Below are 25,232 nucleotides of genomic sequence, written 5' to 3'. Positions count from 1 at the left end.
TAACAGACTATGATATTTCATTTTTGCTCTAGTTGTCTTTTAATTACCAGGAAATTTTAATATTGTCATATATTCAAAGATCACCTGATATTTCCATAATTTCTTGTTCAACAACTGGGTTAAATCATTTTGAGTCAGCCTCAGCTATGTCCCCTCTGGTCTTTTTTAAAATTATTTTTGTAGTTTTAAAAATTTTTTTGATTAGTTATGTACATAACGTGTATACTACTATGTTGGTACCATTGATAGCCTCCGCCCTGTCCTCACCTCTCCACGGGGAACCTCTTCATTGGGGAACGTGGGTCGTACATCGTGGGGTTAGCCATCAGCTATGGGTAAGAGGCAATGTCTCTGTGCATAATGTTCCAACATGTGGTCTACCAATCTTTCTGCCCCCTCTTCCACGAATTTCCCTGAGCCACGTGGAGTTAGTTTTAGGTCTTCTTCAGTGAGGAGGTCTTGGGAGCCTCTGTGTCTCTGGATATCTGGTTTGGTAGGTCTTGAGTGTTCTCTCTATTTATATCCTTCACCCTTGTGCTGGTATCAGGTTCACCAAGAAAACAGCACTCTTGTTCCAACTCAAATTTACAGTTTGTAAGAAAGTAAAAGTATGGCTGGAGAGATGGCTTAGCAGTTAAGGCACTTGCCTGCAAAGCCAAAAGACCCAGGTTCAATTCCCCAGAGCCCACATAAGCCAGGTGCATCTGGAGTTCATTTGCAGTGTCTAGAGGCCCTGGCATGCCCATTCTCCCTCTCTCTCTCAAATGAATAAAATATAAAACTAAATAAATAAAAATAAAAGATTTAAAAAACTGTGAATGAGGGGCTGGGAAGATTGTGCAGTGGTTGAGGCACTTACCTACAAAGCCTAATGACCTCATGTGAGTGCCAATGACCTGGTTGATTTATCACTGGTATTTCCTTTCTTGTTTTGTTTCAGTGAATACTTGATTATAAATGAGGAAATTTTACTCCATTAACCAACTTGCATTTAATGATGTCATGCATTTATTTCTGAAAAAAATAGTATGACCTTTAACGATAATAATTTAATAATTATTATTTAACATGCGATGACTTAATGACATGACATATTATGACAGCAAGCGTGCATTGCACTTTTCCTGCCAATCTTGTGATCAGGGATTTGCGTCTCCCAGGCTGGTAGAGCCGTGGCGTTAGTCACAGATCTGCAGTCCACTGTGACTTCATGTTAACCTCCTGCCCCAGCACTGGCCGGGTTTGCTTCTTGAGAAAAATAATTCTTGAAGAAAATCAGTAATAGTAGCTTGTTTGTAAATTAGCAACTTATGTGTGGAAGGAAAGAAAGTGGCAACTGTTTTTAGGTCATAGGTCTGATTTTCTTTATGTATGAGCAAGTAACTTGTGAAATGTGCTCATTATGATTCAGCAATGTCCAGAAGCTGCAGGTGCTAATGAAATGATGAGAGAACAACCCAGAGGATATATTAACACTTCCTGGTCACCGAAGGTGTAGTGGCTTTATCTAATGGTAACTTTTTTTCCCCTTACTTACTATTTAATATAATTATAACATTGTGGTGGTTTGATTCAGGTGTCCCCCATAAACTTAGGTGTTCTGAATACTAAGTTCACAGCTGGAGATTTGGGAATTAATGCCTCCTGGGGGCAGTGTATTGTTGGGGGCGAATTTATGGGTATTATAGCCAGTTTCCCCTTGCCAGTGTTTAGCACTCTCCTGTTGCTATTATCCATCTATGCTGGCCAGGGGGTGATGTCCACCCTCTGGTCAAGTGTTTTCTGTTTATTGTTTTCCCCTGCCACATGGAGCTTCCCCTCAAGTCTATAAACCAAAATAAGACCCTTTTCCCCAGAAGCTGCTCTTTCTGGTGATTTCTGCCAGCCATGTGAACCTGACTGCAACAAAGTGGAAGAAAAGGTTGCAGTTAATGCATTTTTTTTTAAATATTTTTTGTTCATTTTTTATTTATTTATTTGAGAGTGATAGACACAGAGAGAAAGACAGAGGGAGAGAGAGAGAATGGGCACGCCAGGGCTTCCAGCCACTGCAAACAAACTCCAGACGCGTGCGCCCCCTTGTGCATCTGGCTAATGTGGGACCTGGGGAACCGAGCCTCGAACCGGGGTCCTTAGGCTTCACAGGCAAGCGCTTAACCGCTAAGCCATCTCTCCAGCCCAGTTAATGCATTTTTTAAAATTTCTGCATGCTTTATTTCACAAGTCCAACTAGCTAATTCAATTGCTGCATCACCATATAGGCTGCTCATAAGTCCTATAAAACCATCCCTTTTTAACCTGGAGTCTGTTTTTTCTTCTGAGTCTTCATGCTGGGACTGTTAATCTTAAAGTGTGCTCAACAACCAGTTCTAAGACTTAGGTTCAATTGGAACTAGAAAAGATATAAGATATAACCCTTTGGGGCCTATTAAGCATGGGCAACAGACACACACATAAAAGGAAGTGCTAGAAAATCACATATTTGACCAAAACATTAAGAGATTTAGAAAGGGCTGGAGAGAGTTAAGGCACTTAACTGCAAAACCTTAGGACTGGAGTTTGATTCCCCAGTACCCAGGTAAAGCCAGATGCACAAAGTGACACATGCATATGAAGTTTGTTTGCAGTGGTTAGAGGCTCTGGTGTGCCCATTCTTTCTCCCTCTCTCTCTCTCAATCTCTCTCTCTCTCTCTCTCTCTCTCTCTCTATATATATATATATATATGTGTGTGTGTGTGTGTGTGTGTGTGTGTGTGTGTGTGTATGTGTATGTGTGTGTATGCATAAATAGATTATTTTAAAACAATATATTTTGATAATATGGTAAATAGATTCATTTAGGAAATTATTCATATATTCTCTGTGTAAATATTTTCAAAACAATGAGAAAAAATAAGCTGAGTCATGTTTAATTCCCTGAGGGTGAAAAGGAATCTTAATTTTCATATGATCAACTTGTACCCTACTGAAAGTGATCAGACTTTCTCAAACCTAAAGTTCATTATTTGCACACAACAATCACTGGCTACATTTTCCCTATATGCTACTCTGGTCATGTTTATTTTTAATTTATTTTTTTAAACAATAGTTGTAGTTTAATATTCATCCCCCTCCCTTACTTTCCCATAGGGCTCTCCTCAATGAGTTGAGGATGTTCACTGTTGACTAATTAAGATCTTAGTCATTCCCTGAAGACGGGGGGGGGGGGGGGCTGTCTGTGTCTCAGAATCTTTCTACCCACCCTATGGCTCTTACTATCTTCCTGCCTCCCTCTTCTGCAGTGGTCCCTGAGCCTTACTAGGTCTGTTAGTAGTTTGAGTTCTCTATAACCTCGGGATTTCTGATTCAGTGTCTTTTGATTGACCACACTGCCTGTCGCTGTTCCCCTGGAGCTGATGTTAAGGATAGCAGTGGGAGTTATACTCATGTCATAGCTTCCTCTGAAATTTCTCCTGGGCCCCTGTAGATGTGGTAGTCATGGCATGTCTTTTGGAAGGCAGTGACTATCTTTTCTTGTTGTGTTGATGGGTGTTGAATCTCCTGAGTTTTCTCTACCATCTATAAAATGAAACAGATTTTCCAACCAAGGGTGAGAGCAGCTTGGATTAATGATTTGGTAAAGCTGTTACTGTGTAAGTTCACTCTTCATATTTAGAGAAAGGTGGGAGCTTCTCTCTGAAGCATTAATTTCCCGGCCTTGGTATTCTGGCTTGGTTTCCAGGACCAGATTTGAGTTCTCTTCCACTGAGCAGGCTTCATGTCCAATCAGAGAACAGCTGGTTACCCCAAAGTCTGTGTGCCACTTTTGCACAGATGTGTACTTCTTTCCTGGCTGGTTGATTTCATAGCATGCAAGGTCTCCTACTTATCTACGCTGTTAGTGAGCATTGTCTCTTTGTAACTCGCATAGCATTTTCCAACAATATGAGGGCTTATCTGGCATGGGGGTGGGGGGGTCACTGCTGGCTTCCCTTTTACTTCCAGTGTGGTATTTTGATGTCCTATGATCACAGCCTGTGGTGTCTTCAGCAATAAGGTCTTACTTTCTAGCTCTGGCAGGTAATCAAGAGTTATGATAAAGACCTGCATCCTTCTGAGGGTTTCTTGACTCTCCCTAGCCAACAGCTCACTATGGGGAATAACTCAGTTCTGGGCCTGGGATTACCTAGCCTGAGACCATGGTTTTTGGGTTAATCCTTTTCCAATTTATATAAAGTACTTCTGTTCAGGCCATCCCTCTTCTCCATTATTGGTAGTTATATTTTGTAGAATAGTATCCAGAAGGAGGTAAAAGTACTGTAGTCTTGTTGTTTGTTTTTAATGTATTAAATGAGTTGTTGAAATTGTATCACCAACTGTAAGACTGAGCATTAGTTTCAACATAATTTTTGGCTTATATTTTTGGAGACCTACAAACTAAAGACATCTCTGGATTCAAATAAAAGCTGCTAGTCTTGGCAAAGACAGCTAGCATATAAACTCCTAATGACTTGTTTTTGCAGAGCTGTCTCTGAAACACTACAGAAATGACCATTTGGAAGCTGTCATTGATTGGCAGTTCATCAAACAAAAAATCATTCTCATTAGTTTGGGTCTTATTAAATTTATCTCCTCCCAATAGTTGGAGGTCTCTGAGCATACAATAGAATAAGCATAGCAAAAGCTCATTCTCTCCAGGGGCTGCCCAGTTATTTTCAGTACTGGAGATTTTCAAAGTATTATATGAAGTGAAAAGAGTACTAATATGTTAATCATAAACTAATATGATGGACACTCTGAACGACTCAAGAATATCCCTCCTCGAGGTGTGCTGCGAAACCACTCTAATCTGAGAGCTAAATTGATGGACAAAATACATGGAAATTCATTGTACTTGGACAAAGGCAAAAGATAAGCAATAATTTTTGTTGTTTTTAAAATTAAAATGAGGGAAAGAGCCTAGGGAAATAGCTCAGTGGATAGTGCACTTGTCGTGCAAGCGTGATTTCACCTGGCGTAATTGTCTACTCATACATCATGTCAGCACTTGGAAGGTGGAGAGAGGCAGGTGTGAGTACATCTGGTGTAGTTATTTACTCATACACAATATAAACACTCAGAAGGTGGAGACAAGGGATTTCTAGGGCATACTGACTCACTGAATCAGCCATCTCTGGGCCCAAGTGAGAGACATACCTCAATAAATAAACTGGAACACAAGAAAGTAAATACACACACACACACACACACACACACACACACACACACACACACACACCCCACATAAGGATGCACATGTTAAAAAGTTAAAAGGATACCATGATTTATATAACTCAGTAAAACTTCTACTGTGGAATCATTATTTTCTATAATTACTGAGAAATTATATCCTCCAGAAAATGTACATGCCTGTTTCAATTATGTCAAAAAGAAATTGTTTTTTAGGGGTTTTTGAGGAAGGGTCTCACTTTAGCCCAGGCTGACCTTGAACTCATAGAAATCCTCTTTTCTCAGCATCTGGAGTGCTGGGATTAAAGGTACAAGCCACCATTTTCAGCTTGGATTGGGGCTTTTCAAGAGTTTCCCAGTTTTTCAAACCTGAATGGTTTTCATTGAGTAGCTCTTATACCATAACTAGCCCAAGAAATGCTCTGTTGTGCATTCCTCCCTTTGATCCTGAAGCAGAATCTCCTGATGAGCAATGAAACATATGTGAAGGGATGTGAGGGATGAAAAGTTTATATAGTATAAGTTATAAATAAATTTATATCTTCTCTCTAAGTGTGTACCTCTCAAAGTGTGTACCAGAACACTGCTTTTATTTTTTTACTATTTCCAATCATTAAGACACTTATATTGTTATTCTTACATTAACTTTATATGCTGAAAAAATTTAACTACTACCTATTCTTAAAATTTTACTTTAGCTTTAATTTTGGAGAAACTATGCCATTGTATCTATGCGTTTGTATCTTTGTACTTTCATATGTCAAAAATTCTCAAACTATGACGACCTACCAGGAAGCATCTTTAGCAAGTGTGCTCTGAAGCTGAGTGTCAGCAGGTGGGGGTCTGATATCTTAGAGACGCCCTCCTCGGACTGTTAACTTTGCCAATTAAAGAAGAAATTCTTGATGCAGGGGTACATGATTATAAGTCTTTTTAAAATTTTCATGGTTTCGTTTTAAATAATAACTGTTTTATGGGATGATGCTTGACTTTGAAGCTATATGAGGCTAAAATAAGTATGTAATTCTATGTCCACTATTACAGTGGTTTATAATTTATTCCAATGTTTTATAAATCAGGAATGTTGAAAGTTCATTTTCTCTCCTTTGTTTTTATAGATGTTCGAAGAAGAACAATTTATGAATATCACCGAGTTGAGCTACAAATGTCAAAAATTACCAACATTTCCGCTGTGGAGATGACCCCACTGCCTAGTAAGTTGGTTAAGTAAGAACATAAGTGGAAATAGATTTGCACATTTGGCAATCTGATCAGTTCAGTAAAAACCAGTATAGTAGTTGTACCAATTACGTAAGTAAAAACGTGTTTGGCATAGATGTGCAATTTGACCCTGAGCACGTACACATAAACGGTATTTTTATTTTTGCTAAGCAGTGCTATTTGCCTCTCCCTGCTGTCATTTGGTCTTGATGAGTCTGTTCTCTCTTATTTCCTAGCCTGTTTGCAGTTCAATAGCTGTGGTCCCTGTGTGTCCTCTCAGATTGGCTTCAACTGTAGTTGGTGTAGTAGACTTCAAAGGTAAAAATAGTAATAAGAAATTTACCATGTTTAGAAAGATGCATTATTATTGAATTTTAAATGTATGTCAAGCATTAAATATATACATGTGATGTTACATATAATATGCACATAATATATATAATAAATATAATATATACACAATGTGTATATAATCACATTATTAAAATACAAACACAAACTACCCAAAAGAGGGGATTTTAATATATTCATTTGTCTGAATGCTTACCATGACTAGGACCCTTCACTGTCAATAAGATCCTGCTCTGACATCGATTGGTAGTTTTCTCTGAGACTAAGCATACATGCTGAGAGAGCTGCTGAACATCTACAATGATGCTTTCAGTCCCTATTCAACAGAAAACATTGTATGGTCTAGCTTTGCCTTGGCAAGAATGGGCTACAATAATCACATGCATAATCTTTAAAAATTCCTATATTTTCCTACAGGTTATTACTCAAAGCTGCTGCTATAATATGAAGATGGCATTACCCAAACTTTACATAAATAGGGCATGTAGATGGTTTCAACCTCATCCTATAATTGACTTGTAAACTTAAGCTGCTGGTGTGAAAAATGCTTAGTGATTTTCTTTATTGGTAGAGAGGATGGTTTTATCCTCAGAGTTTTTCAGAAGCTGGACAAGTGGGGGATAGGTGATATGGGAGAGAAGATTGACTTTCCCACAATGATGGATGGACATACTTCCACCAAACACTTGAAGAAATTAATGGAAACTGAGCCAACTCAGTGAAGGAAGCAACCATCTGAACTTCTTTTGGCTCTGGACAAAGTAAACACATCTTAGTGGGTGTCAGAGGGACTCTTAAGTATATCCTATGACTATTTCCACCTGCCAGGAACATAAGGTTTAGACTTGTAAATGTATGCTGTTTGCTCAACCATTCTTGATGTCAGTTATGCCCAAGATGCTTGCAACCAGCAATGAGCATATAAAGATGACTCCTCCCACCCATGAGGTTAGAATCTATCTGGGAATAAGTCCCATCACACCTTCAAGGTCACTGAAAAATCACCTTATCAGATTAGAAAGCAAATATAATCTGTTACTCAACGACTATTATTCCCACAGGACAGATAGGCTATTTATTGTCACCCAACATTGACTGCCATGTTAGAGGCATGTTCTGAGACATTAGGAAGAATAAAAATAGATGGCAATTCTCTCATAACAAGTTTTAAGAAACATTTTAACCTTCTAATTTGTGGTAACAACTATAATGTTGGGTATGAACAGTATTATTTGTGGTAACCTCAGTTTTGTCTTCAATTGAACATGTCGTGCCAATAATTTCCTTAGAGTGATGAATTTCTCATAGTGAAAAAGCAAGCAGGCAGTAGGCCTCTTTAAAATCACATTTTAACTTATTTAGATATTCAGAGTGGGAAGAACTGCTGTAAAACCAAGTGTTAGTGCTTATTTATGTTTTGCTAAGATTTCATAAAGCTTACATTCATATCAGGATTATGCAAAATGTGTTTAGATACAACCAAAGGGAATTTAAGAGATGGCATTTTTGCAGGTATATTTAAGTAGTACTGACTTTGATGTGAAAATGCTGAAAACATAAGTGAACACACTGATTAGCTTCTTTATACCCATTTCAAGATCAAGTTCACTGGCTACTAGCTTGAACAAACTTTCATCATGAGAGTTTTTGTGCTTTTTGTTTTGTTTTGTTTTGAAACATGATCTTACTTATTCCAAGCTGGCCTCAAACTCACTTACTATGAAGCCGAAGATGACCATGAACTTCTCTGATCCTCTTGCCTCTACCTCCTCAAACTCAAAGCTTCATGCATACTAGATAGATGCTGTATGTACTGAGCTATATCTCTGGTCCCATGATTAGCATTTAGGATGGAATTGTCAATGCTTGTTTATTTGTCTGTCTTCCTTGTTAAGCTTGTTAAAAGAAAAGACCATATATAATGTGTCCTACATCTCTACAGCCTAGGTATGTACCTGGGTACTATAGGCAGACAAATGGGAAACTGAATAAATTATAATTAGTTGCCAAATGAAGGAATCTTGAGTAGATTTTTCTGGGACTGAAGTGAGACTCAGGAAAAGAGCGTTTGCAGTGCTAATGCTGGGAATGTCCAAGGAAAACAAGCACAAGCCAGAGTGCAGTGGGTTCAGTTTTTACTGTGTGAGACAGGATCTTGCTCTGTAATCCAGGCTGGGTTTGAATTCTTGATCCTCCAGCTTCAGCCACCCAAGTGCTGAAATTATAGGCAAAATAATGTTATGGTACGTGAAAACTTGGAAGGCTTATGTAGAAATATACCTGCCACTAGCCACTTTTTAAAATATATACTTTCTGTGGAAATACATGTTTAAAGTTTGAAACGTGCCATTTGAACAATCAAAACATCCTGCATGAGAATCTTCTTCTACTGCTAGCCTTTAATTTCACTGAGAGACTTCTCAGCCAAATGTTTTGCCCAAGACTCTTCAAATATTACGTTTAACAGTAGTTTTGGAGCAGAGGAACCTCAGGGGCTTTGAGTTAAGTTCCTTCTGCAGGGTTCCAGGTTTTCATGCTAAGTCTGCAACTGAGCGCCAGTCCATATGACTCCCAAGTTTGGGCCTGGACAGTTCACTGGGTTTGCCTAAATCTGGTAGGTGGCTGGTACATTCAGCAAACAAATCTTCGTTGCTTTCTGAAAAGCATTCAACATGCTATTAAAAATACAAGTATTTTGATAGTTGATGCTGCAAGACCAGTATATGATTTTGAAATTGGTACAAGAAAAATATAGAAAAAAATCACAACATACCTAAGGCTCTTATAAATTAGTGAAAGTGTACATTTTACCATTAATGGAAGTGGTGACTCACAGTAGCTCATCACATAATGCTTCTACAAGTGTGCATTTTCCGTGCGGTACTGCTTTCTGTTTGTTCAACACCAAATGTTAATTCAAACTCTTGGGTTTACTTTGGCTTCTTCAGTAACCCCATTATACACATATCACGGCCTGTGCAATGAATTGGTTTGACTATGCCTCATTGCTCTTTTGTTCAACTTAATTTCCCCACTGCATTGTACATTTCTCCTTGGACCTATGAGCCTCAAAACTTTATTTTACTGCCTAACATTATTTCCCTAGACTTTAGTGCTTTCATGAAAAAAACATTAACCAAAAGCAGTCTAACCCTAAGTAGGAAGACAAGTTGCACCTGTGAGTATTTTCCTCTCTCCATTCTTCCTTCCTTCCAAGTGCTCTTTCAGCCCTGAATGATAATCAGCTGCCAGTAACTATTGAATTCTCAAGTTGGGTTTTCTCAAAAAAGATAATTTTCATTGGTTTGTTCATTTCCCTTAATTCCTATTTTTTAGGGAGCAAAAACTAAGGCAAAATGTGTGTAGTGGCTTGCCCAAAGTCTAAGAGCATTGAGTTACAGGAACATATGAGGAGACCCAGGATTGAAATTACTTTCTTAAAATATTTGGCTCAATTTTTTTCTAGGTAAGTGTGTATTATTTCCTCACTGGAAATTGAGAGGACTTGAATCAGTCACATTCATCTCCATCTTACATATTCACTCATTCAACAACAAACACTGCCTTCCTCTGTTCATGTTCAAGACTGCATTCAGTTGTGGGAAATGACAAAAATCTCCTTCCCAATAGAACTGAAGTTTTTAAAATGAAAAGATATATTTTGAGTGAATAAATATGTATTAAATGAAATGTGGAGTGATGAGACCTACAGTAAGAGAAATATACAGGGTAATGTTAGCATATTTGTAGCAAAATGGTTAATAAAACAGTTTTACTTATTGACTTTATTTTTAGTAAGATTTTTAAAAACAACACAGAAAATAATGTGTTTCATGATGGCATTTTCTTACATGCCCACCATTGAGATTTGCTCATATTTCCCTTTGTTTCCCTCTCTTGTCTTCCCCCTCCTGCTGATTCCCTTTTGTCCCCAAAGATAATGCTTCTGAAGGGAAGCATGTTATTTGTCTTAATCCCCACCCTATTGTTCTTTCTTGTTCCCCCCTCTCCTTATCCTTTTGAGGAGCCACTACACTGATCAGCCATCAGCACCCAAGGTGAATTTTTAATTGCAAATATGCATTGATTAATCCTTGTGTCTGTCACCATCATCCTGGGGCTGATTGTGAGACTAGCAGTAAGAGAAGCATTCATGAAGATCAATCAAAACCTATGAAAGCAGAAATGCAGAGGCCACGGAGAACTCAACAGTAAGTCAGACTGCCAACAGGTCTGCCATGGCTCAGGGAACATTGAGGAAAAGGGGAAGAAAAGATTGTAAGAGCCACAGAGTGGGTAGGAATACCCTGAGGCATGGTCCCCATTACTCCATAGGGACTTACTGAGGCCTTCATGACCCCACAGTGATTACCATAACCCCACTGAGGAGGGTCACAAGGGTAACAGGAGTTGGGGCAAGGGGATAAAAGTGTATAGCCTGTTATATATAAAATAAATATATAAAATCTAAAATAAAATTTTAAATTATATCTATGGACTATTTTACCATTTTTAACTTAATAGTAATGTATCACTAGGCATTTACTCAAAGCCTGAGCTTATTAGAAGGGTAAGCAGGTATTAAAGCCACAACTCTCACAGAGTTTGGAGTTCAATTGAGAAAACCAGAACATAGTTGAATTAATAATTAAATGGAACTTGTAATGATGAGGATTGATCTGTTAAATTAAAAAAAAAAAAAGCAGGTAGTTTTCTGGTCTAGGAAGCCAATAAGGGTTCCTAGAAAGAGGTAATGAAGAAAAATTTGACAGATATAGAATAGTTGCAGTGAAAGCCAAAGGCATTTCAGAGAAAGTGACAGAACAACAGGGGAGTTCCACTTGATCTGAGGAAGAGAGGAGAGAAGCTTGGCACAGGAAGTGGAGCCGCATGACGTCAGCAAGATGGCTAAGTGCCTGCCTATGGGGGGCTTTATAAGCCAGATAAAATTTTATCCTCAGGATAATGGAAAGTTTTTAGATCTTAGAAGTTAATGAGGGGAGATGTGATTTTACTCTATTTTCAAACTATAACTCTGAAAGCTCCAAGCTAGATTTCTTTCTTCTTTGCTTCCTTTCCTCCTTTTCCTCTTTATTTCTTCTTTCTTTCCTTCCTTCTTTACAATATTCTTTCTGGTTGTCTTTCTTTGTGAAGGTAAATCACAATAGAAAGGAAGAACTGGTAGCAAACATGATCAGTTGTCTACAGGGGGATACAAGTAGGTTGGACATGGATAATAACTGGGAATACTACATGATGAGACAATGCAGAGCACATTTTGGACAGAGAGAAATTACACTCTAATGTATAAGAAGTGAAGGTAGATGGAAAGATATGAGTGAGGCTACTTCTTAAACTTTTGTTTAAGCATAATGTGTTGACATTCACACTGTTTTTAAGGTATGGAAGATAGCATAAGGAATGTAACAAGAGGGGTGAGAAACAATTTGGATTGGGAATATGTCTAAGATGTTTGTCAGACTTCAAATGGAAAAGTTAAATAGGAAATAGAAAAATCTAAATGCTTAGATTGGAGAGTCATTATGGTTTGAAAGAAGTTGGGGGCTGGGGAGATGGACCGTTATGTAAGGGCATTGGCTGTGCAAGCATGACGTCCTGAGTTTGATCTCCAGATTCCTACCACTCATGTACAAAGCTGGGCATGGCCATGCATACCTGTAACCCTAATGCTGAGGTGGGTTAGAAACAAGAGGAACTTTGAGGCTCACTGTTCAGACAATCTAACTAACTAAAATAATAAACAAATAAATAAATAAAAATGGCAATCACTATGTTCAGTGAAAGACACTGTCTCAAGAAATTAAGGTGGAGCCAGGCGTGGTGGCGCACGCCTCTAATCCCAGCACTCGGGAGACAGAGGTAGGAGGATCGCTGTGAGTTCGAGGCCACCCTGAGACTACATAGTTAATTCCAGGTCAGCCTGAGCTAGAGTGAGACTCTACCTTGAAAAACCAAAAAAAAAAAAAAAAAAAAAAAAAAAGAAATTAAGGTGGAAGAAAGACAGAAGAGAACACTCGCATCCTCCTCTGACCTCTGCATGTGTGTGCATGGAATCTGTGAACCTGCATGCATACTCAACCCATACTAAGTTCAAGCCCATTAGGGCGAATGATATCAGCTATGGAAAATATTGAAATTGGCAATAGCCTGTAAGGTGCCAGCAGTAAGCCTTATGGCATAGCATAATGAAGTAGAATGCTAATTTTCCTTTACATACAAAATTATTTTAAAAGTATATTCATATATGCATGCATGTTTTCATAGACAAAGAATATTTGTGAAAGGGATATTAACAAAAATATTTGTTACTGAGGAAATCCAGTGAACAGTGACTCGATTTGTCACTCTCTGGAGCTGAAAGCAGGAGAGCCCAGTGAAAAAGAACTCAGGATGCTGGCTGATTAGACCAGTGGCTTCTCAAAAGGAAACTGAAACGGGACAGCAAGAGAGGATAATGGCATGGAGAAAAAAGATAAATATCACATCTATAGGGGAAGAAAATGGGCCAGAAGAAGCAGAAGACAAAAAAGGATAAATAGGGATGAATATGAGCAAATTACAATGTGTGAAGGTGCTTTGAGGTACAGAACTGCAGCTTTTCTTACTTCAGAACCAACCATAGCTCCTCACACTGTCTGAATATAAATACCCAACAATATTGTTGGATTGAATTATGCAGCTAATTGAGGCTAGAAATGTCCATTGTCCTGAGAATACTAATTGCTAATTTAATCTCTTCCTACCCACTGACTTTGACAATGTTAACCCAATTACTATATAGAGAACTAAACTGAGATTTGGCATAAGATGTCAACACTCACAATTAAGCATGTCATACTCTTGTTTGATTTTGTAACAATAACCTTTTGGTGTCTTGCTTGTACATATTTTTGCACCTAACATTTTCTTGGACCTAATCAAAGTTATGTAATCAGTTATTCCATAACTCTATCCTCTGAAAGAATAAATGAAATTCTCATGAAAGGAGCAAACATGTCTTGATAGAATAATAACATAAAATATTTAGTTAAAATAAATGGGGCATGGTAGAAAGGAAGTGTTTCCTGTCTATTTATCCATACTCTTTTAAAAAAATAAAATAAAACAAGTTTATTTCCAGGGCAGCATCTATTCCAGCTACAATGAATCTGTGCTGAAATCTAGAGCTTTCCTTCACAGCTTATTTTTTTTTTACTAGTTATGTACACCATATGTCTACAGTCATGTTGGTACCATCATCAGCCTGTCCTCCCCCTCCCCAAAGACCCTCCTCCTTGGGGAAAATGGGTCATGCATTGTGGGGTTAGCCATCAGTTATGAGAAAGAGGCAATATCTCTGTGCATAATGACCCAACTTGTAGCTCTAACAATCTTCCCGCCCCCTCTTCCACAATTTTTCCTGAGCCATGTTGGGTTCATTTTAGGTCTACTTTAGTGATGAGGTCTTGGGAGCCTCTGTGTCTCTGGATATCTGGTTTGGTAGGAGTTGAGTGCTCTCTGTGTCTATCTCCTTCACTCTTTTGCTAATACCAGGTTCACCAAGAAAGCAGCACTCTTGTTCATTTTCCAAATTACTCTTTGTTTCAGCTGGGGCACTGTTGAGGTGCAGTGGGCTGATTTTCTCATCACAATCTGCATCCATCTGAAAAAGAGAAGCAAATTCTCCAATGGAGAGTGAAGTCAGCACTGAATAAATGAGATAACCATTATTATTTTAGAGAGAATTTAATATGTATAGGCCCTCTTATAGCCCATGATTGGTGGTAGTGATAGTGGAGAGTGGGCTCATTTTTAGGATATGGTTCTGACTTGTTTCCTAGATCCAGCTATGGGTTCCATTCCACTGGGTGGGTCAATTAGCCAAATCAAGAGCAGTTGGTTCCCCACCATGACTGTGTGCCACTATTGCACTTGTGCGAGCATCACGTACTCTTTTGACCTTCTTAGTTTTATTGCATTTCCCTGAGTTTATCCCACACTGACCATATGAATTACTTTCTTATGGCAGGGACAAAATAGCTGTTCAGAAACAGCTTGGGAAAGGGGAGAATTATTTTGGCCAACAGTTCCAAAGGTTAGAGTCCATCAAGGCAAGAAAACCATGACAGGAGCGAAGGTCCAGTATCACATCGTCACATTAGCGTAAAGGAAGTAAAGAGAAAATCCCACATGAGGCCTAGTTATGAGACCTGTAGGCCCACCCCTGTGACACACTACTTCTAGCAAGGCTCTGCATCCTAATGGTTCCAGAACCCTGAAAGTGTCACCACCTGGGGATCAACTATCCAAACACTTAAGTGGAAGGGGGACATTTTCCATTCAAAGCACCACACTCACCATTATTTTTCATCGAATGAATTGAATTCCTTTGCAGCAACAAAAATTGCATAAATAACAATACATTTCAAAACATTATATAGAAGTGAGGAGGGTACTTAATAGGATGGTATTGTATATATGTAAGTAGAATTATTGAGATGGGGAGGGAATATGATGGAGAATGGAATTTCAAAGGGGAAAGTGAGGGGGGAGGGTATTGCCATGGGATTTTTTTTTATAATCATGGAAAATGTTAATAAAAGTTGAGAAAAATAGTGAAAAAATTATATAGAAATACTGGCTTATAATTCATTAACAATATGAAATATATTTTTCATAAAATAATTAAGGATACAATACCTTTCTTACATAGCATAGCTAATTTTCAAAGTATAATGTCCATCTCATATATTCATTTAGCTAATGGAAATTAAAACTACACCTTAGGTTGTGGAGGAGAAAAGATACAAAGTAACAATTGATCTAGTATAGTGAGCTCAACCTTTCCCATCAGAAGTCTTATGCTTCTAAATAGTGATATCAGGGGGATGACCTCTCTCCTTATGAGTTATCTCTGCAACTCTTAAAGTGGGTGCATTTGAAGAGCTAAGTATAACCCTAGTGGTATTTTTGAAATCATTTGGTTCTAAGTGAACCAACAACTTTAAGATCAATGAAACCTCACTGTCTGTTTTGATGCTCCCGAAAGAAGAATGGGGCTTGTTAAAAGACAATATTTCTGGTTTCTGAGAGATAGTATGCTAAGAGAATTCATAGAATATTTTAACTATTTTTCCCTTCTTATTCTCCTCAGAATCTCACTCTCCAATAGATACAAACTTTACTGTCTTCTTTAAGTGAATAGCAAGGTAATTTATCTGAGAGGGTTAATTAATTCCAAGATTTAAAGATGAAAGGGAGAAGAGAATCAGAAACCCACAGTTGGTAATGGGGAAACCAGATATGGTGGCCAAATAGGATCAAGGGTGAAATTTATAAATTAAAACACATCAGTAAATAAAATAAAATAGTTACTGTCTCAAACAGGCATTCACACAGGCACATACATGTAAATACACACACAAACAACTGCTGTTAAGATTTATTAGTAGTGGATGAAATAATTGTGGTTTCTTGCCCTTTCTATCCTGGAGAAAGTCTGGGCCTAGATCTATCTGGCCATTATATTCTAAGCTCATATTTGAAGTTACCTATAGTCACAATCTGCACAGAAACACTCAGAAACACCTCAAAATCAGATAAATAAAAATTGATTCAAAAGCTTTGTCATCACTTACCATGTGATCACAAACAGGGAAGGAGAGTGTTGCTGTCACTTCTGATGGAAGAAATCAGAACAACTGTCAGCTTAGATGATCCACAGTCAGCACCAAAGAATGACATGGTAGCCATGCTCACGAAATGTGGTCTTGGACTCATCCTCATTAGTATAGTCTCAATTAACTACATTGAGCTTTCTAGGACATCAGGAGGTATTTCTCCATCTGGCCAGCCAAATTTTAGAAACATCCCCAAAGGAGTGTTTCTAAATTATTCAAGGGAGTCACAAAAGTCCTCATGAAAGGGCTGTTAAGAAGGATATGTAGTGGGATAACCAGTTAGCTAATTCATGTACTCAGTAACCCAGGGTGTAGACTGGGAATCCAACATTTTAATTGCCCTCTTCAGGGTGTTGTGAGGTTGTCTGAAAAGAACACCATAGAAATTTGACTTTCTACAAGCACATCTGCATGAATATAAACTGGAGATGATTTGCCAAAGTTGTGTTCCAACAGTTGTTCTTATTATGAAATTGAGCAATACTACAAAAACAAATTATGTAAACAAAGATATTTGCTCTTTGCTAGATATGGTAGTGGACACTTATGACCTAACTGCTTAGGAACTCAGCCAGGATGTAGGTCCCAAGTTCTGGGCCAGCCTGGACTACATAGTGAGTTTGAAGACAGCCTGGGCTACAGGAATGGATATTGTCTCAAACAGGCATTCACACAGGCACACATGTACAAACACACACACACACACACACACACATGCTGTTAAGATGTATTAGTAGTGAATGAAATAAAGCTTGATTTAAAGTACTTTCAGGATGGACAGTATATATATCAGAAGTTTTAGGAATGTCATTATCCAGGTCAAAGCATATTTTTTAGAAATTATTTCTACTGAAGTGATAAATGTTCTAAAGGAATTTGGGTACTTCTAGAAATTTCATACAGCCAAACTGTTTCTGAGCTACAGTTCCTAAAGGGAGTGAAGTAAGTTTTGAATGTATTTTAGTATAAGACTTTTTGTAATCATTTTCAAATTTTAATTAGGAATCTTAAGGGCTGGAAAGACAGCTCAGCAGCTTAGACATTTGCCTGCAAAGCCTAATGACCATATTTGACAGTGGGCCTCTGCCAGGTCCTAAACATGGATATGGATGCAGAAGAGAAGCCAGTTTTCTTTTTTCTAAACACTAAAGTAATAGGTGTTAGAATCAAGCCTCCTGATAGCTAAGATAGTCAAGTCATTCTTTTAGTTTGTTTTTGATCTTCTAGGCAGCAAAGGCTGTGTTTTTCAAGAGTTTTCAAGTAATTCTAAAGTTTCTTGATGTGTTAGGCAGCTACATTAACTACATTTTATGTGGTTATAATTTAGAAAGCTCTACTTCAATAAATTCAACTTAGAAAACACAACGTAGCATAGAAAAATGGATCATTTTATTGTTAAATTATAATTCCATTCCCTCAACTTGCACTAATAAACTAATGAGTTCCTCTGAAATAATTAAAAGTTAATCACCCAAGAATTAAATTATATATGTGCAATTTGAGAAAAACTGTAGATGCCAAATTATTATTGGAAAAAAGAATATAATCATTAAACTACAAGGAACTGAACATGTTTTTTTAAAAGTAAAGTTTATAGTTGGCATCTGTTAAAAATTTGACCTAAGTATTGAACAATGGAGTACCTTTAAATAGACATTCTTGTATTTAAGAGTCTAATATTTTAATTAATGAAAGCATTAACAAGAATAGTTAATGATTTCTTCAATTTTCTCGGATTCTAATGTTAAAACACAGACATACAAAGTACAAACATTGAAACATTCAGGACAGCTCAAAGTTTATATAAGAAAATTAAAAAGTCATTGAAATAGTTTCTAATTTTCTACCTTCTTTTGAAATGTATCTTTTGGCACAGTTAAAATAGGACAATTTCATATTTCTTGATAGGAGCATAGGCTTATTATTTTATGATATTTTCCAAATGTTTAGAGTGTTAATTTTCTGCCAAGTCCTGAGTAAGAGAGACAAATTCACTTCTTATAGAAGACTGCCAAGGGGCTGGCTGGAATGGCTCACTTGATAAAGTGCTTGTGCTCATAAGCCTGAGTACATGGATTCAGATCTGCAGGTCCCATGTCAAAGCTAGAAGCTATGGCAGGCTTTGGTAATCCCAGCCCACCTACATGGTGATAGGAGACAGAGACATCGCAATATTCTGGCAGCTTGGGGGATCAAGTAGTCTGATGAATGAATGAGAAACTGTCTCAAATAAGGTGGAAGATTATGCTTAACATGCAAAAGTTCTCCTCTAGCTTCCCCATGTGACCTTCATATGCCCACATTGTGGTGTGTGTGTCCACATAAATACATGAATGCCCCCCCCCACACACATCAAAAGAAAAGAAAACATAACAATAGTAGTTAATAGAAAGAGTCAATGCATTTATCAATGCATGTAAAAACTGCATTGCTTCTTCCTAGGAACTTCTAGTAATCCTATTATGAAGGTATATCTCTTAATAAGAGTACAGTGATCAGAACAACTGAATACTCTGTGATGGTTTTAATGTGAATGTATGTCGCCCATAGCCTGAGATATTTTTGATTAAGCTTGCAACTTATGTCTGCAGAAGCCAGCTGGAGGGTGTGCCACTGGGGGTAGATAGTGAGTCCAGCTCTACTTGGTGTGTAGAGAGCCTGTTCGAGCTCTGGCTGTTCTTTGCTGGCTATTTGGTGTTGTCTGTTTGCTGTTATCTATGGAAGTAAGCCAGCTCCTTCTGCCATTGATGGTTTTTCTCTTGGATTCTGTAAGCCTGAAATAAACCCTTTTCTCCCATAAGCTGCTTTTGGTTGGGTATTTGTTCCAGCAATAAAGATAACTGCAACAGACCCATTTTTAGAGAAAACATAGACACAATTCAGTAGAAACATGGGAGTTTGGGGGCAGTTGGATAAATATCAGAATTTCCCTGTTCACTTTCTTGAATTTTATAGACAGGGACTGGCAGATTCTGGATTCATGAGATTCATTTCTTGGCTCCTTCCTAGAAATCTGCCTTTTTCTTTCTTTAACCTTGGGTATTGAATTCTGTTTTCAGTAAGAATTCATAGTCAAGGGAGAACCTGTCAGTCACTCTCTCCATGAATCATGACCTTGACTGCAACAATATCTAATGATTGTCTCTCCTAAAAAAATACAGATTTTTTTTGTATATTCTTAAAGCACTGTCTGATGACCTGCTCCAGAGAAGACCTCTGCATCAACCTGTGCCCTTATCAAAATTAATGCAAACCTTCTTTGCACTCCACTAACACATAGAGTTATTTTATCCTTGCTTGGATTTTCTTTTGCTGCTGTTCCTTCTCAATCTTAAAGGCTTTGAAAGAATATGGGAAGGCTATTGGAAGACTAGGGATGCCATATTTATGAAGGTGCTTGAAACAATTATAATTTCCTTTGTACTGTATTTACTAGGTGCAACATACCTCCTGAAACCATTTCCTGACACTGAAATCTATTATTTCTGTTATTTATTTAATCCTCACAATCACATAAAAATTGTTAGGACATCTGTTTAATAAATTCAGTAAATGAGAATTAGAAAGATTGAATGACAAGCCAAGGTCACACAATGGTAATTACTGGAGCCATATGTTTTGTGAAAAGAGACAATATTCTGTGATCTATAATTGAAGAATGGGCTCAAAGCATTGAAAATACTTCAATCTACTGTGCAAACATGAACCTGAGTTATCTAACATAACAAGGTGATCAAGAATACACACATATTAGGTGACAGAAAAAATGTGTAACAAAAATACTGAAATTAAACCTAGAATTTGTAAAGAAGTCAGTGCTGTATATGGAGTGTGAGCATCTGATCTGTGGGATGAACACAAGGGCTGGTCTCTGGGCCCCGGCCCTGGCTTTCTTCTCTGGTTCCATTCAGTCACTTCCTTCCTTCTCCCTCAGACTTGGAGCGTTTGCCCAATAAATCACATGTTCACTGCACCAAATACGATCATGGCATTCTGAATACCCTCCAATCCCTGCTATTGTTTCTGAGTTTAAGATGTGTTGATATATCCAAAATTTAAGCCAACAGTGGAATGTCTCTGGAATTCCAAGGATGGAAATCATGTGATGGTATGGCCTATGAATTCCCATGATTTATCCTTTGGCTCTTTACAGGACAAGTTGGGCAAATAAATGAATGTCACATAATGGGCATGTTCCATAATAAAATAAAAATATAAAACATGTATTTAAAAAACTTAATTGGAAAAATATTGACTATGGTTTTGATGGATTAGTAAAGTATATCATGATTCTAGGATAAATAAACAATCCTAATACTATCATTTTTTTTAAAGTAGCAAATTGATATGACAGTTTCTGCAAATGAACAATAAAGAGTAAGTTGAGGTCTGGAGGGATGGCTTAGCAGTTAAGGCACTTGACTGCAAAGCCAAAAGACCCCGGATTGATTCCCCAGGACCCACGTGAGCCAGATGCACAAGGAGGCGCACACAGGGGCGCATGTATCTGGAGTTTGTTTGCAGTGACTGGAAGCCTTGGCACGCCCATTTTCTCTCTCTCTCTCTCTCTTTCTCTCTCTTCTTCTTTCTCTGTCAAATTAATTAATTAATTAATTAATTAATTAAATTTAATTGAAAAAAGTAATTTGAAAAATGAATCATGAAAATTCAGGTCTCTATATGCAATATATACATATATACATATATATATGTTGCTGTACATATTTTCCCATGTGGATTAAAGAGGTATACTAGTTAATTTCATAAAAAGCACATCTGAATTGCTTTCATCACCATGTTAAGTGATATAAACCAGTGAGGAAGACAAATACTTCATGTTTTTTTCCCATATGTGAAACCTAGATGTTAAATGTGCGTGTGTGTGTGTGTGCGTGTGTGTGTGTGTGTGTGTGTGCATGTTAGGCCATAAGAGTAGAATCATGAGAGAAGAAAAGAGGTCTTAGTGAGTAAGGGCATTTGTGTAAGGGGCATTTCAAATTATAATGGAACACATGTGACATAAAAGCAGAAGAGTGACTAGAGACGAGTTGGGGAGAGAAGCGTGACTAGCCAGAGGGAGCACAGGGGAGAAGGACTAGCCAGAGGGAGTAGTGGAGAAGATCACTGGGTAAAGGGAGTGGAGGAGAGAGGAACTGGCCAGAGGGAATAGTGGAGAAGATCACTGGGTAAAGGGAGTGGAGGAGAGAGGAACTGGCCAGAGGGAGTAGTGGAGAAGATCACTGGGTAAAGGGAGTGGAGGAGAGAGGAACTGGCCAGAGGGAGTAGTGGAGAAGATCACTGGGTAAAGGGAGTGGAGGAGAGAGGAACTGGCCAGAGGGAGTAGTGGAGAAGATCACTGGGTAAAGGGAGTGGAGGAGAGAGGAACTGGCCAGAGGGAGTAGTGGAGAAGATCGCTGGGTAAAGGGAGTGGAGGAGAGAGGAACTGGCCAGAGGGAGTAGTGGAGAAGATCACTGGGTAAAGGGAGTGGAGGAGAGAGGAACTGGCCAGAGGGAGTAGTGGAGAAGATCGCTGGGTAAAGGGAGTGGAGGAGAGAGGAACTGGCCAGAGGGAGTAGTGGAGAAGATCACTGGGTAAAGGGAGTGGAGGAGAGAGGAACTGGCCAGAGGGAGTAGTGGAGAAGATCACTGGGTAAAGGGAGTGGAGGAGAGAGGAACTGGCCAGAGGGAGTAGTGGAGAAGATCACTGGGTAAAGGGAGTGGAGGAGAGAGGAACTGGCCAGAGGGAGTAGTGGAGAAGATCGCTGGGTAAAGGGAGTGGAGGAGAGAGGAACTGGCCAGAGGGAGTAGTGGAGAAGATCACTGGGTAAAGGGAGTGGAGGAGAGAGGAACTGGCCAGAGGGAGTAGTGGAGAAGATCGCTGGGTAAAGGGAGTGGAGGAGAGAGGAACTGGCCAGAGGGAGTAGTGGAGAAGATCACTGGGTAAAGGGAGTGGAGGAGAGAGGAACTGGCCAGAGGGAGTAGTGGAGAAGATCGCTGGGTAAAGGAAGTGGAGGAGAGAGGAACTGGCCAGAGGGAGTAGTGGAGAAGATCGCTGGGTAAAGGGAGTGGAGGAGAGAGGAACTGGCCAGAGGGAGTAGTGGAGAAGATCGCTGGGTAAAGGGAGTGGAGGAGAGAGGAACTGGCCAGAGGGAGTAGTGGAGAAGATCACTGGGTAAAGGGAGTGGAGGAGAGAGGAACTGGCCAGAGGGAGTAGTTGCAAAGGTGATGGATAAGAACAAAGTATGTATGAAATACCATAACAAAATCCATTGCCCTGTATGCTACCCTAAAGCAATATTAAGAAAGCAAATCTGTAAGAGAGCCAGTCATGGGAATACAGACCTTTAATCCCAGTACTCCAAAGGCAGATGTAAGATGATTGCATGAGTTCAAGGCCACCCTGAAACTACATAGTGAATTTCAAGTCAGGCTGGGCTAAAACAATACTTTACCTCAAAAAATGAAAACATAAGAAAAGAAAACAAATCTGAAGAAACAACTACATAGCCAAGAATTCCTCTGTTAGCATAAGGTGAAACTGACTGTATTTTATAAAACAGAAAATTACTTTACTCCCAAATTCTTAAAATCCTAGGGTTTTTTTTTTTTGTTTTTTTTGCTGTTTTTGGTAAGACAAATAACATTGGTAAAAATAAGCTGCGTACAACTGTAGTAGAATTAGTATTTATTAATTTGATTCTTTATATGCTTGGTAAATAAAGGAAATATGGAAGAATGCATTCTTTGATGTCCAGAATCATTTGTTAAAGTGGAACTAATTTCCTAATGCATTGTGGGCCATCTATCCAAAGATCTGGACCTAAGGAGCCTCAGAAACCTTTCAACCTTCCAAGTCAAAATTTCTATAGTCTAAAAACCACTACTAAAATCATACACCTTTTCTTTTGCGGAGCAGGGTGGCAACACCCAGCCTCCTTTATGCTCAGCACGCTTTCCTCTGCTGATCTACACCCTAGCCAAACCATCTCATTGTTGTTGCATCTTGGAACTCAAGAGAGAAATTGAACACCACACACATACACACACACCACATATAATAGGACACTGATAGGTAATATATCCATCAAAAGTCTCCAATTTGACATTTTGCAATGATAATGGAATTATCTTGGTAATATTGTAGCAATCTCTATTAAATCTTAGGAAAATATTTCCACCAAACTTAATTTATGTAGACTTATAATAATCTCTTAAGAATTTAGGAGATAAAATTGAATTGGCCCATGACTTCAAATCTCAATGAGGGAACAATTTACTCAAAATAAATTGATGAGATAGGACAATTAGTATTTTCATTTTGAGTGATTAACGTAATGTAATATTGACTACCATATAGGTATAAAAGTAGATTGAGCTAAGCTGAGGTCTTAGAAAACTTATCTTAGAAATGTTATATCTATTATAGAATGTAAAAGTGCACTTTGAAAAATATGTCAACAAGTGTCTGAATTTTTGTGTTTTTGAATGATTATGATATTCTCCACATTACTAGTATCTGGCTCTATATTGCCTCACATTCTATTTTCTAGGAACCTAAAGAGAAAAAACATTACTTTCTTTTCTTAAAATTCCCTATGTCATATTATATTTTAAATGAGATTTTAGTGCTTATCTGAAAGATTTAATGACATTATAAAACATAATGATAACAAGCCTGGATTAATTGGTAGGTAAAGTGTAGGAGTGATCTACTAAAATGGTTTGCAACCTTTTTATTTTTGAGCAGAATAAATATTTTGAAAAGTGAAACTCCAACTATACCACAGATAAAATGAGATTGCCTTGAAATCAGTCTGTGGGTGGGGTGGGAGTTCCCCGATATATGTGCCGGCTCGGCTCTGCCCCCCGCAGCTACTGAATGAAGTCCTTAGCAAAACTAGACTCTGGACCCTGAACAACTTGAAAGCTATACCATGTTTTCCTGGTTGAAAATAATAATAATGTTTTTATCTATGCATTTTTTGCAACTCATTTCTAAGGACCCACAATATGTTGACTCACCACCCATTACTTGCTAGTCATCTAAGGAGGCAGAGGAAGACAAAGGCATGACTTGCTGGGACACTTTATTGGTTAGTCTTCCCGAAGAGGCTGGAGAATAGTAAATGGTCTCTTATATTCCCATATGGCCCTTTTCCAAATGCTGATGGTTCACAGTGGGAACAATTCAGGCAAGCATTTGGGGAAACTAAACAAATACCACCTTTATCTCTGTCTCTGTCAATCTCTATTCCCAAGCAAATTCTGAGTACTAGCACAGTAAAATAAGAGATTAAAATGAAACCTTTCTTTGAGAAGACTGTCATTTACAAAGGGACATCATGTTCACTGCTAGAGTTCAGCTTATTTTTTTTATGAGTTTTTTGTTGTTGTTGTTGTTTGTTTTTCTTTGCGGCGGTGTTGGGGGGCAGAGTGAGGGTGAGTTACTTGTTGACAATCCTAAAGAAGACAGACGGTCCTTAGAGTAGAAGCATAAACCTAAATGCTGTGGAGTAAAACCGTGTAAGCAAAAGGATACAAAGACACAGCAAGCCTAAACCCCCATGATTTTATATTCCTTTCTCAGAGCCAAAAATAAAGCAAGAGTTACTTATGGCTTTTTTCTGCAGATGTCCAGGCAGTGCGAAGTGCTACTTAGTGTAATATTGGTATGAAGTGAGAATGTTTTAATAAAGAATTTTAGAAAATGGAATCCTGAAATGTCTCTGTTGCTCTGTGTTTGCTTCAGTAACTCCTAGCCATGGGGATGGA

General features: G+C 38.3%; 1 protein-coding gene across 1 annotated transcript in view; it reads left to right on the top strand.

Annotated features, from left to right (window-relative positions):
• The window catches only part of Plxdc2 (plexin domain containing 2), a 444,295-nt gene that overhangs the window by 345,001 nt on the left and 74,062 nt on the right, over positions 1-25,232 (top strand). The window contains exons 8-9 of the mRNA XM_004668408.2: positions 6,327-6,422; positions 6,666-6,747. Coding sequence (XP_004668465.1) covers positions 6,327-6,422; positions 6,666-6,747 — 178 coding nt within the window. The remainder of the gene's footprint in view (positions 1-6,326; positions 6,423-6,665; positions 6,748-25,232) is intronic.

Source organism: Jaculus jaculus, chromosome 15 (genome assembly GCF_020740685.1).
Source record: "Jaculus jaculus isolate mJacJac1 chromosome 15, mJacJac1.mat.Y.cur, whole genome shotgun sequence".
Classification (NCBI taxonomy): Eukaryota; Metazoa; Chordata; class Mammalia; order Rodentia; family Dipodidae; genus Jaculus; species Jaculus jaculus.
The sequence above is the reverse complement of the archived record's forward strand: the minus strand, read 5'-3'. Positions and strand labels throughout refer to the sequence as shown.